We start from the raw sequence: 18,967 nt of genomic DNA, 5'->3' as shown, positions 1-18,967 counted from the left end.
GCTCATGATCACATATCGTTTCCGCATATCTCGTGGGATTGCGAGTTGGAAAGGCATGCAAAATCGTGCTGGCATGTGAAATAAAGACAATTGTTTGGTTATTTGAATATTCTCGGGGATCCTCTTTCTTTAGCAATGGTGTGAAGACTGCTTCCACCTTTAAGGCCATACAATCTTGCTCCAGATGTGTACAGATAGCTGTTAAATTTTGAATGCACCTCCCCAACCATCTTTAAAAATTATATTGCAATTTCAGTGGCACTTAGTGCTTTTGCATTTGCATTTGCCAGTTTTTTTCAGAACTCTATGTACAACAACAAACAACAACATACATTTGAAAGGCCATTTTCCCGACCAGAGCGGGGGTTAGCCTTGCGGTCCCCATGACAATCTTCTCCATTTTGCCCTATTTTCTGCATCTCTCCTTGTTAACCCCCTTGCCCGCATTTCTTCTTCCACCATCTTTAGCCAAGTCTTTCTCGGTCTTCCCCGTCCTCTACTTCCTTCGACATTCATTTCCATCACTCTTCTCAACCAGTCACTTTCATCCTTCCTCAACACATGACCAAACCATCTCAACCTGTTCCTCTTCACAGCATCAATCACAGGCTCTATTCCCATCATCTTTCGCAATTCATCATTTGTCTTCCTCTCTCTCAACGATACTCTGCACATCCATCGAACCATTCGCATTTCCACCCTTTCCAACCTTCGTTGCTGCTCTACGTTCATTACCCATGTCTCGCTCCCATAAATCAAAACACTTCTCACACATGCAGCATACACCTTTCCCTTCAGCTTCAACGACACTCCCCTCATCATCAGCATGCCACTCAGTTCCCGAAACTTCTTCCATGCACATCTCACTCAAGCAACCGTTGCCGAGTCTGATCCACCTTCTCTATTCAGCATGTCTCCGAGGTAGCAAAATGTTTTCACACTTTCCAGCTTCACGCCATCTCCAAGATCCAACTCAGCATTTCCTCCATCTGCAGCTCCCTCTGTGCACACCTTACATTTGAATGTAGCTGCCACACTGGTTAATGACCCTCTCAGACCACTACATTTTTGATGAACCCACTCAGCGCACATTGTACATTGAATGGAGTTCACTCCGACACCCTTCCTACACACAGCACAGGGCCACTTCCCAGTTCTTTCCACCTCACCACATGCTTTACCCCTTCGTCTTTCCGATATTCACCTTCAGACCTTTTGTCTCCATACATTCCTTCCACTTGTTCATCTTTTCCTTCAGTCCATCCATACTTTCCGCAATCAACACCAGATCTTCGGCATACAACAACTCCCACGGTAAACCCTCCTTTACATTCTGAGCCAGCACCTCCATCACAGCTACAAATAGTAGTGGACTTAGTACCGACCCCTGATGCACTCCCACCTTCACCTCAAACTCACCACTGTTCCCGTCCTTCGTCCTTACAGCTGTGCGCGCTCTTTTGTACATTGCCATCACTACTCTGATCAACCATTCCTCCACTCCTAACTTCCTCAATGCCCATGTCAATACTTTGCGTGGAACCCTATCGAATGCTTTCTCCAGATCAACAAACCCAAGAAACAACATTTTCCTCTTCTCCATGTACTTCTCCTGCAACTGCCTCACAATGAAAAGCGCGTCTGTCGTTCCTCTTCCTGCCATAAATCCAAACTGCATTTCGTCGATCTTCACTTTCTTCCTTATCCTCCTCTCCAACACCCTTTCCAATACCTTCATTCCATGCTCCAATAACTTTATCGCTCGGTACGAGCCACACTCCAGAGGGTCACCTTTCCCCTTGTATAGAGGGACGAAGGTACTCAGTTCCCAATCCACGGGAATGCGGCCTTCTTTCACCACCAGATTACAGATCTCTGTCATTCTCTTCACACCCCAACTTCCTGCTGCCATCAACATATCTCCCACAACTCCCGTCGGCCCTCCCGCCTTTCTACCCTTCATTGCTTTTATCGCTTCCTCAACTTCCTTCTCAGTTATCTTCTCTGCCGGTCCTAAAACAGGGTTACTCTCTATGTTGCCATCCCATTCATTCTCTGTATTCAACAGCATTTCCATATATCTTTTCCATCTTCCTTTAATTCCATCTGGGTCGACAACGATTTGTCCCACTTCATCCTTCAAGCAACTCACCCCCATCACATCACACCTCTCTTTCGCTATCTGCTTTGCAATCCTGAATACTGCTTTCTGACCCTCTTCCGAATCCAAGCGTTCTCCGAACATTTTCCTACATGCCTCCTGCGCCTTTGCTACCTCTTTCTTTGCAGCCTTCCTGGCTGCCTTATAACTTTCATGCTCTGCTGTTTCTGCTCCCGTACCCTTCGCCTTCTGCCACTCTATGTACATCACATTCTATCACTATTGGTTCTTGCTCATATTCTGTTTATTCGAAGGCTGCCATCATATTGCTATCTCGTTCCGATAGAGTTTCAGTATAGTCTTTCTATCTTTCTTTCACCTGTGTTTATTCTATCAGATTTTTTCCTGTTCTACTCTTAAAGGCAAAGCCAAACGCTCAGAGCACGTCAACGCTAATCTATCCCTTGATACCCTACAAAATAGATGTCTTTTCCGATTTGCAATTTATAAAGTAGGTAATTTTGCGATTAAAAGTCGAAATCTTCTTCTTCTTCATGCTTAGCCATTACATCACTCTCAGAAGTCGACCGGCATATTCATACTGTCTACGATTTAACTCAAACTTCACAGTACGATTTCTCTCAAGCGGCGAATAACTGTCAATTTTCCACAAATATGCCTAGTCGATGCATCCTTTGGTTGTAGTAATCTAAACTGAGATGATTTCATGCTACACCAATGGCCGAAAGACCCTAAACTTGGCAGAAATTGGACGGGATTTGTCCGAAATACCCGAGTGTGGAACGGACCTACAAAATGTTTGCATTTGTGTTCGGAACATTTTATAGAACACCGTTATGAAACAACAGAGATGGTTAGATTTTGTGGTCATCTCCCACAATTGAAAGAAGATGCCAATTAAGCAGAAGCGAAATAAATAACCGTCGCTCAAAACTGCAAGACCATCTTTACCGAGCTACCAGCACTTGTGCACGGGCGATTTGAGCAGTGAATCAAACACCTGCATTGTGGGTGGCCTGACGGTGACCCATCTCACCTCACTTCTCAACCACCTCACCCAACACCCCCTTCCCTCTCCACTGGGGTGGGACATCGACACAGAAACAGCACAGACACGATTGTGGGACATGATACAGCATGCCCACAGACACATGGCATCCCGGGAAAGTATGAAACGGGACGATCCTGTAACATACAGGACACCGAGTCAGCCTGAGATGGTGGACAAAGCATTTGTCACCCATTTTGTCGGCTGTGTCCGAGTGTGCCTGGGAGGTGTCCATGCTGTGCTGTGTCATATTTGTGCTGTATCGTGCCCATGCCGGTTCGTGCCATATTTCTTCTGGAGTAGTATAACCGATTTATCAATTAATACAAAATCCCTGATAAACCGTCAATTGAATGTAAAAAAACGTCTGAATCACTCACATATGACTCACAATGATGAGGTTTCATAATTCCCCTGAAATAGTTTCGATTTCGACTTCAAAATCCCACTGATCAGTTTCAACATACTGTTGTGGTTCTGTGAGCCAGAACCCCTCACTCCCCCCCCCCCCCTCCCCCAAAGCAATGGCAAACAACATACAGGTTCCCGAGTTAGTCGTTTCCTTATTAAATGTTCAGATAGTTCTCCCTTCTGTGTCGTGGGTTTCAAGGGCAATGCGTTGTGTAGGATTAGTTAGGGATTTCCTCTCTTTCTCTTTATAACCAAAGCGCTAACTTCCTCAATTCACGGTGAAGGGGGAACAACAGAGGAAAGTAGCAGAAGGAGAGCTCATTTGCACATCGCACCAAAAACGCATTTGAATCCCTGTGCAAATCCCTGTGCAAATCATCGCACCAAAAACGCAATTCCCAACGGTCACCACCACTATAAGTAACGGCATCAACCACCACTAACCGCAATCAACCTACAAACAATCTCTGCACCACCACAACACAACTACCTTCCTCTGCCACAAGAAATAGCAATCCACCTCACACTTTTATTAACCACCATGCTCAACTACCCCTGCTCAATCCCGACTGCCCACCATCCCACAGATACAAGATTTTCACCACACAACTGCTGCAAATACCCATGACCCTGCCTTTACCTTCAAAACTGCCAGCAGCAGCTGAGCGATACGAGGGAGATACCGGCATTGACGCATCTTGTACCACCATCTTCAAGTCCCAATGACAGGAAGTGCAAAGGTGCACTAACTTCCCTGTAACTTCCTACAAACAGCCACGACCCTCCGCTTGCCTGCCATACCATTTGAGTTCCTAGCGCATATTTGCACCACAAACGTGCAGAAAGATACGTCCGCCCAATGTTAAGTGGGGAGCTCAGAACCATGGCCAAGCTCAAACACCACTGCACAGCAAAACACTCTTGCTGAGAATGACGTCAGCAAGAGGCTCGCCTGGGTATGCCACATCAGCAAGGGCATGCCACGATAGGGCTAAACGAGGCGGCGCATGAACCTTGTCCCCCGGCAGCCATGCCTGGAAGAGGCGGGGCATTAACCCCAACTCCCGCCTAGCCCCTCCCCTCTCCATACAGATAAAAGGCAGTCATCAGTAGACTACGGATTTTTATGTTAAGAAAATAGGCCTTTTATGTTTTGAAAAGCGGAAATATATTTTTTTTATGTGAAAAAATCCCGAAATATTTTTTTCCCCCGTTTTATTCATTTTTTATTATTACCAAGTTTTTCAGAAATCAGTCAAAAAAAGAACAAAAAATGGTAAGCTTTTTCCTGCACAACATTAAGCACTCTGGGCTAGCAAACAGGTAAAAAATGACATTCAGGTACCTTTATTGCAACCGCATTGTTTGATCAGTAGAGGACTAGAAGAAATTGACAAGACCCTTTTAGGAACGGTTAAAGTAGGTGTTTGAAATCATTATCTTGGTAATGTTCTCCTTGGTGAGGCGGTGTCGGCGGTCGGTGAGGACGTTTCTGTAGACGGAGAAGGACCTTTCCACGTCGACGCTGACGATGGGGCAGTACCTCAAGAGGGAGATGTCGGCAAGCTTGACTCCAGCCGGCACACCAACCTCAGATCCGTGCTGATCTCCATCCAGGATCAAAGCCACTGTCCTCAGCACACCAATGTCGGGATTGCGCTGCAGCACCGCCTTGAACTTGGTGAGCAGGATCTCCTTACGGCAGCCTCGGATCTTTTTGAGCTCCTCCTTGGCCTGATCAAGGAGCTGGAAGGCCTTGGCCAGCTCCATGCCGGCCTCCTCCAGCTGCTTGAGGATCTTCGGGATGAACGACACGTGGGCATTTAAGAAGACCAAACTGAGCTTGATGTCCGCCTTTCCGAACAGGTCCTTGGCACTCCGGATTGCCATCGCGTCGTCATCGTTCAGCTGGTCCACAATGTCCTTGACGGCCTCGCAGTGCTCGGCGTAAAACACCGCGGCGTCGATCCACGTCCCCCACCGAGTCAGAATGGGCTCCGGGGGGAGAGAAAGATTGGGCTGCTGCTCCCTCCAAAGGACAACACGCGACGGGGCTTTGACGAACACCTTCTTCATCGTGGCAATCAGGTCGTTGATGTCCTTGAACATTTCTCGGACTGTCTCGCAGACACGGTGGAGCGCATGGGCAATGCAAGTCACATGCAGCAAGTCCGGGAAGAGTTCCGTCAGGGCATGGCCGGCCTTGATCATATAGGCCGCGGCGTCGCTGACGAGGACCTTGAGGCACTCCGGCTTGAAATCAGGCCAAAGATAGCGCAGCATGTCATTGATTGCGCGCACGATCTCCCCGGAGTTGGTCTTCTCCAGAAACATGCACTGGACGAGGTGGGGACGAAAGTACCCCTCCTTGGACAAGCGTCCCGCGATGATGTTGGCCACATATCGGCCTGCCGAATCGGTCGTCTCGTCGACGGACAGCCAGATGGGCTGCTGTCCGAGGTCGGCACGGATCCCCGCCAAGGCCTCATCGTAGCACTTGTCGAGGTAGTGCTTTCGAATCCAGCTTTCATCGGGGATCTGGAGAGTGATGTGCTTCTCCAGGAACGACCGGAGGGCAGGGTTTTCCAATTTCGACCATGGGATGCCAGCGGCCAGCATGGCCTGGCACAGCTCCTTAGCCACAACGTCGCACTTGTGCCTCTTTCCGCCACCAAAGTCCTCCATGGTGGCTTGCGTGACCGTCCTCTTCTTCTTCAAGGCCAAGTTGCTCTTGTGGCAGTCTCCTCGGACATGTTGGGCCAGCTCAGACTTCTGCTTCGCCCGGAAAGTCTTTTCACAAGCTCGACAGAAAGCCGTGTCACTCGACACGTACTTGAAGGTGGCCCCATCGCCGCCAGCGTTGAATTCCTTCAGCCACTTGTCATGAAGAGCAGCACTCATCTTGATAGGAGACTTGTTCACACTTTGTGTACACTCTCTCACTGTAGTACACCGCCTCACTGCTGTACACGCTGGGGACGCAATGCACGCAAGTGGACGCAACGTTTTGTTTTTGAGATCGATCGCAGTTAAAATTTCGATCGCAGTTAAAAATTTCGAAAAATTCCCTAATTTTTTTTAGCGTTGCCACACATTTTCGACCAAAAAGGGCATTTTATTTTATTTTTCCCGAAAAAGGGAGAAATTTTTTTTTTCTCAGAAAATAGCAAAATAATTTTTTTGCGCGCAAAAAAGCCGTTTTATGTGAAAAAATATTTTTTATTTTTTCACATAAAAATCTGATGTGCAGTCATCAGTGAGTCTGGGTCTAGTCTATGGTGCATGGGTCTGAGTGTACAAGTCTACAGGTTAGGGTCTGGTCCACGGTTCACGATTTTGGTTAGTTACGAAGACAGCCTGTTTGGGTACAACAAGAAATCTACAAGTTTGGCGGAGAGCTGAGTTCCAGACAAGGAAGTGAACGAGCTGACGAGGGTGCTGACCCCGATCGAGAGCCAGGAGCAGACCAGCAATTGCTAGCAAAAGCCGAGAGCAGCAATTACCCAGTCCATAACAAAAAGAGCTCAACCAATTATTTTCCCCATTCCATGGCACAGGGAGACGAAAGACATGATGGTCCTTGCGCTGTGAGGTAAAGGACGGACCAACCTCGATCTCTCTCTCTCACTCTGCCAGTGTGATTCTGAATTGGCATCAATGTTGTATTAGTAAGATTGTAATAGGTGGGATAATTAGATGGGTCAACTCTGCACTGTGTCTCTTTTGCTTTGTAAATATCGCAGCACACATACACCCTTATTGTTCATTTTATGCCGCGCCACATAAATGCTGTATTGTGCCCTGCTGTACTACGTTGTGAATAAACACCAATTGTTAAATGTACCACATACCTTTCTTTGCTCCCCTGTAAATAATTACCCCCAATACACTTATATTTCCAATCTGCCTGTGTATGTCATTTCTCTCATTGGTTTAGCATAGCCCATACTAGTGGTTAGGTGGGACGTTTCAGTTCCCACAGATTGGCTCCAAACTATATCTGGTGTGGACTAGCAGTTCCGCTCAGCTGCATCTCGTGAAAACTTAAGATAAGATCAGCACTCATCAAGGGGACGAAACCCGGTTAGAAAACCACGTTAGCCCCAAGTAAACGGTAATTATACGGAGGACCCTGGGGGATCTGGTCAACTAATTGGCATTCGCGGTTGACTAGCAACCAACCAGATCGCTGAGTTATCCACACTTGGTGGCCTCGGGTGTGGTACTCCGGGAGTAACCAAGGCTCTCCGTCATAGTCGACTACGAAACCCTTGGCCGTAACAACACTGAGAACCTTCAGAGATGCTCATCAAGATGGAATCAGTATCGGAATCCAAGCTCGAAATACACCATTTCTCTATGTAAACCACCACTAGGATCAAGGTGGATTATGAGTGTGACATCACTGGCAAAATTTTAAAATCGACACCTTAGGCCTTTTTCAGCACTTTGTGATTGGCAAAAAAATACAATATTTCTTCCCTTCAAATTAGACCATGATTAATGATGTTCAATGGTGTTCAGAAAAAAATAATTGTGTTTGGCTTCCCCTTCAAGGACCCCAATCGTAGACCTAAACTTTCCTGTGATCTCTCCGATCTTTTAAAAAAGATCTCGTTTTTCCCACTCTGTTGTCACTGTCTATCTCTATGCATGCCTCTGAAATATTTATATTTGTCTTTCCAAGCTTGCCATTGTAAGTTGGCATTTAGCGGCAAGTAGAACCACAGTCCAAGTACAACCACCAAATTTCAACTCATTCCATCCAGCGATTTAAGAGGGCATACAAGTCAAACAGACACCCACCCACAAGTCGATTTATATCCAGACAGCAGCTAGACAAGTATGATTATAGCATGATTAAAGGCATACAGGTTTCAAAACCAACAGACGAGGATAACTTACAAGCACAGAAACCCTGAGCTGCCACCATCTTGCTTTCCTAATTACCCTCGCCGGAGGAGAGGGTATTGCATTTGAGTCCGTTTGTTTGTTTGTTTGTCTCTGTTTGTCTGTCCGCACAGAATAAATATGATTTTCTCTGCAACTGTTGGTCTGACAGACATCAAATTTTCACCATAAGTGCAACTCCACCAAAGATTTTTTTAATGATAATTATGATGTCATAGGTCACGTGGTACGCCATCTTGGGAAAAAACCCAAAAAATTGCACCTCTATATCTCCGAAAGCGCTGTGGATAAAAAATGACGTGGATAAAAAAAAATTACGTTCGGTCACGTAATTTATGGTCAATTACGGTCAATTAATTACAGTGGATTAAAAAAAAAAATTATGACGTAATCAGTCACGTGGTTCAGCCACCATCTTTGAAAAACCGAAAAAAATTGCACCTCTATCTCCGAAAGCACTGCATTGAAAAAATTGAGACATGGCTCATTGTAAATAACTCTCCATGTGGAATAACATATGTTAATGATGATGTCATAGGTGCCTCCATTATGACGTCATAATTCGACAAGTACAAAACTTCATCCGATCAAGATGAAATTTATTGAGCATCATCGAGGGATAAATTGGTGGAGAAAAAAAAAAAGAGGACACCATCGGTAACGAGGTTCGACCGCCATATTTGTTTTACTACAAAAGCCTTCAAAACCACTGAAAACCCGGCCTGGCAAGGGTCTGCAATCTCTGATTGCTCTTTCTTGCTCTACTTCGTTTTTAAGCGGCGAAGCCGTTTCAATATTAGGCTATGTCCTTCCTTCCATCCATCCATTTATCTGTCTATCAAAAGTAAGAAGAACCTATTAACCCACTGTGTTTAATTCTGAGGGTTATAAAGGATAATTCTAAAGGGTTTTAAAGGGTAATTCTAAAGGGTTATAAAGGGCAATTCTAAAGGCTTCTAAAAGACAATTATAAAGGCTTCTAAAAGGCAATTCTAAAGGGTAATTCTAAAGGATTCAAAAGGGTAATTCTAAAGGATTCAAAAGGGTAATTCTAAAGGGTTTTAAAGGGCTATTCTAAAGGGTTTTAAAGGTAATTCTAAAGGGTTCTAAAGGGTAATTCTAAAGGGTTCTAAAAGGTAATTCTAAAGGGTAATTCTAAAAAAAAAACTCCCGCTCTAGCGCTCTGGCTAACCACCGCTCTAGCGGGGGAAATGGCCTTAAAACGATCATTCATTCATTCATTCATTTCATTCAATTCGAAAGGGTAATTTGAAAGGGTTCTAAAAGGTAATGCAAATGGGTTCAATGGGTTCTAAAGGGTAATTATAAGGGGATCTGAAGGGTAATTCTAAAAGGTAATTCTTATGGGATCTAAAGGGTAACTCTAAAAGGTAATTCTAATGGGTTATAAAGGGTTCTAAAGGGTAATTCTAAGGGGTTCTACAAGGTAATTCTAAAGGATTTCGTTCATTTCTAGGCCTTGCCCATTTCATATTAAAAATGCCAAACTGAACCCACTTCCTTTGGACACAGGTGTGATTTTTTTTTCTAATTGATTACATCTATATTATAATAGGCTACGGTGATTCTGTCTGTCTGTCTGTCTGTGGGTGTGGCTTACTCCGTTTAGACAGTAGCTCCACCCATTCTGGGAGAGGCTTCATGGAAACAAATATCCACCATTTTATTAACTCGAATAGCTTCGAGGCCTGTTTAGTTAGGCCCGTGCTGTCTTTCTCTCTCTCACAGGTTTATTTCAACTCTAATTCGATATATCATTTCATTTTTAACAGTCGCTAACATAGTTTTAGTCTCTGTTGAAAAAAAAAAACGGGAAGAGAATCCCATCAAAATTTCCGTTTATAGAACGAAATGAATTCTCAAAGGCCTGTAAAATAAAGCCCATTCATTGAGTCACCCTCACGATTTTATCTCGAATTCACCATCTGATTTAATTTTTATCGATGGTTTTAGACTCGGTGTCGGAAATAATTGAGAACATTCACGCACACACGGGAAAATGCAGAGATATATTTTTTTAAATCGCGCCACGATGATACACGAAAATACACCGCCTAAAATAACAGTCTTTGAAAATGTCGACATACATTAAAAATTCGCTTTTTCTTTTCCGTTAAGATATATTACTTTTACTTTTGATGACAGCCATCACAAAACGACATATTTCTTCGTTCTTATTTCATTCAACATTATTATCCGGAAGTAAAAACTAAAATATGTTTCAGGAAATTACCGAGAGATATTTATTCGTTTTTTTTTTATTAGTTATGTGCGCATACACTTTAAGTAGGTTTATTTGAAATCTTTAATTTTCACAATGTAATTTACTTGTCATTTGATGATTACGAGACACTTCCTCTTGAGGATCGTGACAGTTCATGCGTTGTGTGGAAACTTCCTTTTCCAAAATGAATGAGACGGGAGAGGAGCGAGGAGCGAGGAGTTGGATAGTGAGGAGCGAGGGGTTGGAGAGTGAGGGGCGAGGGCTTGTAGAGTGAGGAGCGAGGAGTTGGAGAGCGAGGAGCGAGGGGTTGGAAGCGAGGGGCTGGAGAGCGAGGAGCGAGGGGTTGGAGAGCGAGGAGCTAGGGGTTGGAGAGCGAGGAGCTAGGGGTTGGATGAGCGAGGAGCTAGGTGTTGGAGAGCGAGGAGCTAGGTGTTGGAGAGCGAGGAGCTAGGGGTTGGAGGGCGAGGAGCAAGGGGTTGGAGAGCGAGGAGCGAGCGGTTGGAGAGCGAGGAGCGAGCGGTTGGAGAGCGAGGAGCTAGGGGTTGGAGAGCGAGGAGCTAGGGGTTGGAGAGCGAGGAGCTAGGGGTTGGAGAGTGAGGAGCGAGGGGTTGGAGAGCGAGGAGCTAGGGGTTGGAGAGCGAGAGGCTAGGGGTTGGAGAGCGAGGAGCGAGGGGTTGGAGAGCGAGGAGCGAGGGGTTGGAGAGCGAGGAGCTAGGGGTTGGAGAGCGAGGAGCTCGGTGTTGGAGAGCGAGGAGCGAGGGGTTGGAGAGCGAGGAGCGAGGGGTTGGAGAGCGAGGAGCTAGGGGTTGGAGAGCGAGGAGCTAGCGGTTGGAGAGTGAGGAGCTAGGGGTTGGAGAGCGAGGAGCGAGGGGTTGGAGAGTGGGGAGCTAGGGGTTGGAGAGTGAGGAGCTAGGGGTTGGAGAGCGAGGAGCTAGGGATTGGAGAGCGAGGAGCTAGGGGTTGGAGAGCGAGGAGCTAAGGATTGGAGAGCGAGGAGCTAGGGGTTGGGGAGTGAGGGGCTAGGGGTTGGAGAGGAGCGAGAAATTGGAGAAGAGTGAGGGATTGGAGACGTGTTAAAAAAAAAACCAAAAAAAAAACCACCTTTAGAGGCCATTTTTCCCCGCAAAGCGGGGGTTGGCCTTTTTTTGGGACCGTGGTTGTTGTTGTTTTTTGGTCCCCTTTTTGAAGCAATGTTTTACGGCCGGATGCCCTTCCTGACGCCAACCCTTTTTGTCGACTTTTTACAACAAGCAGGGAATTACCAGTGAACTGGTACTCAATTAGCCGACCTCAGAAGGATGACAGGCTGAGTCAACCCCCCTGGCGTTAATTCAGCAATCGACCGGGATGCGAACCCAGGATCCTTGGATCCTAAGCTGGCACCCTAGCCGCTAGCCCAACACCAGGCTTGGAGAGGGATTGGAGAGGTGTGTGAGGAAGTATTGGAGAGGTGTGTGAGGAGGTATTGGCGGGGAGTGTGAGGAGGAGGAAGAGGAGTGGGATTGGAGAGGCGTGAGGGTGGAGAGAGGAGAGTGTCAGGTGGAGAGGAGTGAGGAGTCACTGCACATATTATGTGAAATAAATAAATTGTGTTCATTACACCATTTCTGGATCTGATGAATTGCCAGTAACCATTTTGTAAAATTTAATGTGCAGCATCTAAATCAAGATGTCCAAATGTCACACACGTCCATGCCCGTGGGATTCCCACGGGTGACCCCACTAGTATCGTTATACTGTGCATATAAAACTTTTTTTTTTTAAATAATTGGTGTATCTTGGATTACTGTTCGAACCTCATTTCTAAAATGTTTTGAACACCCATGTATGTTTCAAACAGCATCCTCTTGTTAATTTCTTTGATGTTGCCCTCCAGACTGAACTATTACAGTCTGAACTAACTATTGAGGCTGAAACATTAGTCTTACATCCACATGATGAAACACTACTCATACATACACATGACACCCTCTTACCCGAATCCTATGAAGCACCTTTGCAGCCACCCGATCATATATAACCAACGTCTTGTCTGGACTACTAGAGATGATGTAGTTGTCATCCGCAGATAAGCAAATAACTGCTTTGGAATGATGTTTAAGACTATGAACTTCTTTGTAGCTGACTGTAGGCAGGTTGTGAAGAATGATCATAAATGCATACAACTGAAAGAAAATGACTTGTAAAAAATAAAACTGACAATTGTAAAGAGATTATTACCTCTGACATCGTACAAGTTGATGAGGTGGTTGCTACTGCCCACAACGAGTGTGTCCTGAACAAATTGTGTGCAGTAGAAAAATGAGTCCGTCCTAAAAGAGAATGGAGAGAAAACAAATGCAATTATAGCAAATATAATGGCGGTTAAGAAAGAAAGAAGTGTGATGACACGTAAAAAGTTGTTTCATATCCTTGCCATTTATATTTTTTGTGTAATATATTTTATATTTTTATATATATTTTTTGTATAATTTCATATTTCATATATTGTATTGTAAGCCATTAATCCACAAGATATTTAAATTGTACAGTAGCACCCCGATTTACATGTCCTGTTTTTACGTCGTTTCGCAAATATGTTTGCAAAGTTATTAATACCACAACCTGATATGCGTCGCCTCAACTCGCACTTACGTCTATTTAAAAGCCATACCTTTTATTCTCCATCATTTTTATAACGTACAAGGCTGATATAGACGCCAGAACACACAGCTAAAGTAGCAATTCGGGAGATTGCAAAATCACCAAAAGAACTGCTCGACAGTAAATCCTTCCATACATAGGGTGTCCTATAAGTCTGGAACCATAGGGCAAAATAAGTGATTCATGATTTTGTGATCACGATTATGATTATGATTATGATTCTTGATTATGTGATGGTTCCAGAATTATGGGAAACCCTGTATAGTGGTTTTGAATATCATAGGTTTTGACCAATCGCAGGCACCTCTTGTGTACCTATTTAGTTATCGTGGGGTTTAATTTCGACCAATCGTGGTTTTTGAGCTGAGCTGTGATGGTTATCTCTTACCACGAGCCTTTTGTTTTCTCGTTCACCATTAATAATGAGGCTGAAGAATAAAACGATGGACAAAATATGCGATTATTGTTAACTGTTTAGACTTTACACATATAATTGACTTCACACATATACTTGTAAATCAGCGGCGTTGCTGCTGCGGTGCAGGTGGTAACCGAGACATGCAGTGCGTACTGTACTGTACCTATCTCCACGTCAACACTGCGTTCCAAACAACAAACAACAACAGGCATTTTAAGGCCATTTTCCCTGCTAGTTCCGTGCAATCGTAATAAACTACTTTGTTTTCGGTTATTATTGCCCTGACTGATTTTTATGTGTTCTTTTTTTATTCGCTGGTGTTAGGAGCTGCAGAACGATTCATAAAAGAAACAACACATATACAGCTTACAAAAGGAAACAATTTAAGAGATTACGTAATAGGGGAGGAAAGGTGGAGGCTTTGAGCTGGCAAGATGAACAGGAGTTGCGCACACTTGCATCCAAGCCGTGAAGCCTGGGTTTGAATCCTGACCCAGCCGTTAACTGTCATCCCGGTGTTTCACAGGCAGGTAGGTAATTCATCAATGTGTGTGCCGTCCTTGGAATGGACATTAAACTGGGCAACCCATCTGCTAGCATTAGTTGGTGGGCATTTAAAACCCCACAGTGTCCTTTGCGAAGACTATGCGAGGTATCGCCAGCACCATGAACAAATTCCAAATTCCTGCCATAATATTGGAAAGGCAATGGCAAACCACTCAGTATAGCCCTTGCTCAGGAAGCTGCAGTAGTGGCACCGACGTTCTGTGAAGAGTTATGGTACAGCAGAGAGGGGCGGAGAGAGAGAGAGAGAGAGAGAGAAGGAGGTGGGGGCTTTAGACAAATTACAGAAGGGAAGGGTCGCGTTTAATCTGCTTCGCTTTTTTAATCTGCTTCAATGCAGCAGGAGACTTCATCGCAAAGCCGATTTATATGTATTTTACACGAGTAAGCAGCCCGTCAAAAATGACAGGTTGGAACAGTTTATTCGACGATGTAGCCTCGTGTGCATGCCAAAGTCTGAAGCCTAGGCCTAGTGTCAGGTGTGCTTATATCTCCTTTATTTATTAGACATCCCACAGACGTAAATGAACACTTATTTTACTCTGCACGCATTGCACATCACGTGCAGTGAATTTCACCTTCCTGTGCCTTATATTTATTGTCATTTTCAAAAAACGCTTCTGTACACCAGACGGTGAGTACCCCTGTTTAGAATAGGTACACCGTATCCCTGCGCATCGTAAGAGGCGACCGAGGGTTGGCGTCAGGAAGGGCATCCGGCCATAAAATCATTGCCTCAAACAGGGAACCATGATTGTCATGGGGCCCGCAAGGCTAACCCCCGCTCTAGCGGGGAAAATGGCCTTAAAACGATCATTCACACCACCCTTGAGGCTCGGTTTGAAAGCCACCATCTACAAATACAATAGAAGAAACATAATTACTCTTTTATGGAAAATGGTTTTCGAGTTTGTTATATTTTCAAAAATAGACCGTAGTGAACACACATTCGTGTTAAAGGATTGGCCTTTAAAACCTACCCTTAGGAAGGGGGACAGACATCGATACAAACACACAAACTAACATTGTGTTTTATATGGTAGATGTTTACTTCAATTGTTGTGTTTATTTTGTGCTGCCACCACCTTCCTCGATATTTTCTCGAAGCCCATAAACCTAACTCCATTATTACCATAGGAAATTGATTTTTACCTATTGCGGCATTTTCAAGGAACGTAACCCCATGATATTTAAGGGTTCACTGGATCGTAAAGTGGGGTGACTTTGAACACTTGTTACAAGGTTCATTCAGATGATTTTTTTTTTACGGTAAAACATCATCCGAATGAACCTTGTAACAAGTGTTCAAAGTCACCACAGCATTTAAAGTCACCCCACTTTACGATACTTTACTTTACTTCGCACCTAAATAAATATTCTGTGCTGTAGATTGGCCAAGAGGCAATGTAAAAGTGTTACCTTTGAAGTGAAATTGGATGTTATTCATCGAATGGAAGCTGGTTAATACGCGGTTGATGTCGCCGGGTTATCAAGTCTGCCTCCAAAAAATGCCGACGTTCATTGGAGAAAGAAGAAGGGGTACCCCAAGTTCGACCGCTTATGGAAGAAGTTAATTTTTAGTTAAATATGTGTGGTAATTTTTTTTTATACGTATGTGTATTCGATTACAACTTTCATTAGCCAAAAAGGGTAATATCATATGTTTAAAAAAACAAAATATAATGCATGAAGCGTCAACGTTAGGAACGCATCACGCGCTTATTCCATTAATTATTATGAGAAACATTGCTTTGATTTACGTCATTTCGATATTCATTGCACTTTTCAGAAATGCATCTCCAATGTAAACTGGGGTCTTGTAGTATTCTCGGTGGCAAACAAATACCTGATTTCTCCCACTTGCTTTCCATTGGCTGACATGTCCCATAATTTAACAGTGTGATCCCAAGATGCAGAACTCAGAAGGCAATCATGAAAGGCCAAGGAGGACACCCATCCCTGTAAAATAAAAATGATATGCATAAATTACTTCAAGACATTCAAATTCTCAACCCTGACATTGGTAGCCCAAATCGCCAAAAGATAGACAATATTGCTAGGGAAAATATTCATTGACATACAAGTAACCCCAAAAAAACAACAACAACCACGGTCCCTGAAAAAAGCCAACCCCCGCTTTGCGGGGAAAAATGGCCTCTAAAGGTGGTTTTTTATACAAGTAACCCGGAACCGGTTATCTGCAAGTCAAACACAAAAACACACAAGCCAAATTATATCGTGATGACATATGGACAAGTGTTCCTGGTTTTGATTGCATTCACGCATGATACTAATCCGAGCAGTTCTCCCTCAAGCTCATCAAAGCAAAGTTTTCCCAGACCATTTAATTTTACCCTTTTATTTTTCATTCCTGTGTTGCTGGTCGTGTTTTCGTACAATTTTCAGTGTCAAGTCGTACCTAGTTATATTGAATTGTCAAATTTGTGTCCTTAAAGTCCAGCGGATTTGTGTCTCTGTTGAGGAGATGGTTCTCAGGGTTAAGAATATATAGCCGAGAAATAGTTATTTCCTTTATTGCACGTTTCAGCATAAGAGTGAGGTAAAATGAACTGTAAAATGAATATGCGTCGATATTTGTAAAGAATGCATGTGGCCCCCTTCCAAATGTGTGTGGCGAAAACCACTTTTCCCTTCAGCACTTTCGAGTTTTATCCCTCATAATCTGTCCAGAAAACATCTGTTCAACCTCAGGATTGAACTTTCAAACTTGTCTCACTCCTCTAAAACCCGGTGGGGGCATGGGAAGGCCTTCGAGATTATTGTAATGCCCCAAAATGAAGCAGAGTCTATGGGTCTGTCACTTTCCCATTGCAGGTAGATCGATGGTCTCCCTGTCTTCTATCACGTCCTTTCTGGGCTTGCACCCTCTGATCTTTCTGCAGTGTGCACAAGGTGCACCAGCAACCCCCTTCTGGTGGAACTCCCAAAATCCAGAATCACTGCTCCCCTCCACTCATTCATTTCTCTTTTTCCTACCTGTGGAAACAACTCCCACATTCTCTTCTATGCCATTCTCCCCTCCTGGTTTTCAAGACAGCTGTCCACCACCATCTCAAGTCATCCCCCATCTAAAACCATGATCTTTTCTACACCCGTTAAACGACCCCCCCCCTCCCCCACCCCCCACCCCTCACAAAAAATTGCGGTGCCTTCTTTCCTTGAAATGGAGCATTCCTTTTGTGCTGTGCTCACCACCATTCACAAGTTGATATAATTTGACAGCAAAGTGACACCCCCCTCCACCCTCGGGGACCCTGTCTCAAAAATTTGTGGACCACGATCATTCGTGTGGTGGCTCCTCATTGTCTGAGGGCCCTATACAATTGCATGGGATGAATGGCACTAACGCAGCCTCTGCATCTCCCCCAATATCGCCTCCCCTCTCCTATTAGGCTACTCCCAGGGGGAGCGGATGTTTCTAGAACTAGCAAAATGATAGGGCTGGCAGGATAGCATAAAAGTTTACACACTCGCCTCTGATCTGTCTTGCCCGAGCTTAAATTGTGGCCCAGCTATCAACTGTCATCCCGATGTTCCACAGGTAGGGTGATACATCACCATCCTTCGGATAGACCGTCCTTCGAATATGTGTGCACCGTCCTTCGGATAGACATTAAAATTGGCATCCTGTCTTCCAGCTTTAGTTGGTATTAAAGTAAAGGAGCTATCATCAGCAACCTGGCTAAGTTCCAAATTGATGCCAACGTCAGTCTAACATCTGTCATTGCCAAACGTTCCCTGGTCGACTCTGCAAGAAGGTGGGAAAATAGAGCTGTTAAAGTAGTAGTAGTAGTAGTAGTAGTAGTAGTAGTAGTAGTAGTAGTAGTAGTAGTAGTAGTAGTAGTAGTAGTAGTAGTAGTAGTAGTAGTAGTAGTACTTTTATAGAAGGTAAATAACTGCAGGGGTCTGTGGTCAAGGTGCAAGAAACCTCTTTCAGTCTCTTTAGTCAGAAAGTCTCTTTAATGGTGCTCAAAAAGATTTCTTTATGGACCCCAAGTGCATAATCAGAACTGCAATGGACAAAAGTAGTGCATTTACGAGATTAAGCACCACCAAGATAGAGAGAGAAAAAAACCAAAAAAACAGAAAAAACAGACCAAATACAAGGACCAAATTAATAATCATATGAACAAAACTAGTGTCATGAGGAGAAATACGACAAAGCACATCAATTAGAGTCCAAATTGTCATCAATCTGAATATTTAGAGTATTGTGCCACCTTCAACTCCAAAATGATAAGTGAGCGTAACAAAGCTTTCAGACATATAGAACTATTTTGCAACCTTTTATTGTCAATCTTTGCCTTCCTCGCTTTATAAATTGACAGCTTTGCATGGTCCAATTACATTTACAAGAAGATCCAGCGACTTCCTTTTTGTTTCCGAAAATGACCGAAAAAATGGACATTTTCCGAGAATGTCCGAAAAAAAGTTTTGGTGAGAAAAAAGCCAGAAATGTAATAATGCTCGATTATCAACCAGTATAAAAGAAAATAAAATGCCTGAAGACTAGGGCATTGTATGTATGCAAGAAATATAGTTTCCAATGCACCACAGAAGCAACATCCACCAGCAACAGTAAAA

The 18,967-nt window shown here is 44.1% G+C and overlaps 1 protein-coding gene across 7 annotated transcripts in view; it reads right to left on the bottom strand.

The window, feature by feature from the left end:
- LOC137414125 (F-box/WD repeat-containing protein 9) overlaps positions 1-18,967 on the bottom strand; it is an 80,376-nt gene that overhangs the window by 40,377 nt on the left and 21,032 nt on the right. For all 7 annotated transcript variants that reach the window (XM_068099607.2, XM_078776091.1, XM_068099608.2 and 4 more), the window contains 3 exons: positions 16,209-16,321; positions 12,958-13,049; positions 12,714-12,862 (listed from right to left, as the gene is read on the bottom strand). In XM_068099607.2, the coding sequence (XP_067955708.1) occupies positions 12,714-12,862; positions 12,958-13,049; positions 16,209-16,321 (354 nt within the window). The remainder of the gene's footprint in view (positions 1-12,713; positions 12,863-12,957; positions 13,050-16,208; positions 16,322-18,967) is intronic.

The sequence above is a fragment of the Myxine glutinosa genome, chromosome 4 (assembly GCF_964187855.1).
Source record: "Myxine glutinosa chromosome 4, kmMyxGlut1.1, whole genome shotgun sequence".
Taxonomy (NCBI): domain Eukaryota; kingdom Metazoa; phylum Chordata; class Myxini; order Myxiniformes; family Myxinidae; genus Myxine; species Myxine glutinosa.
The sequence above is the reverse complement of the archived record's forward strand: the minus strand, read 5'-3'. Positions and strand labels throughout refer to the sequence as shown.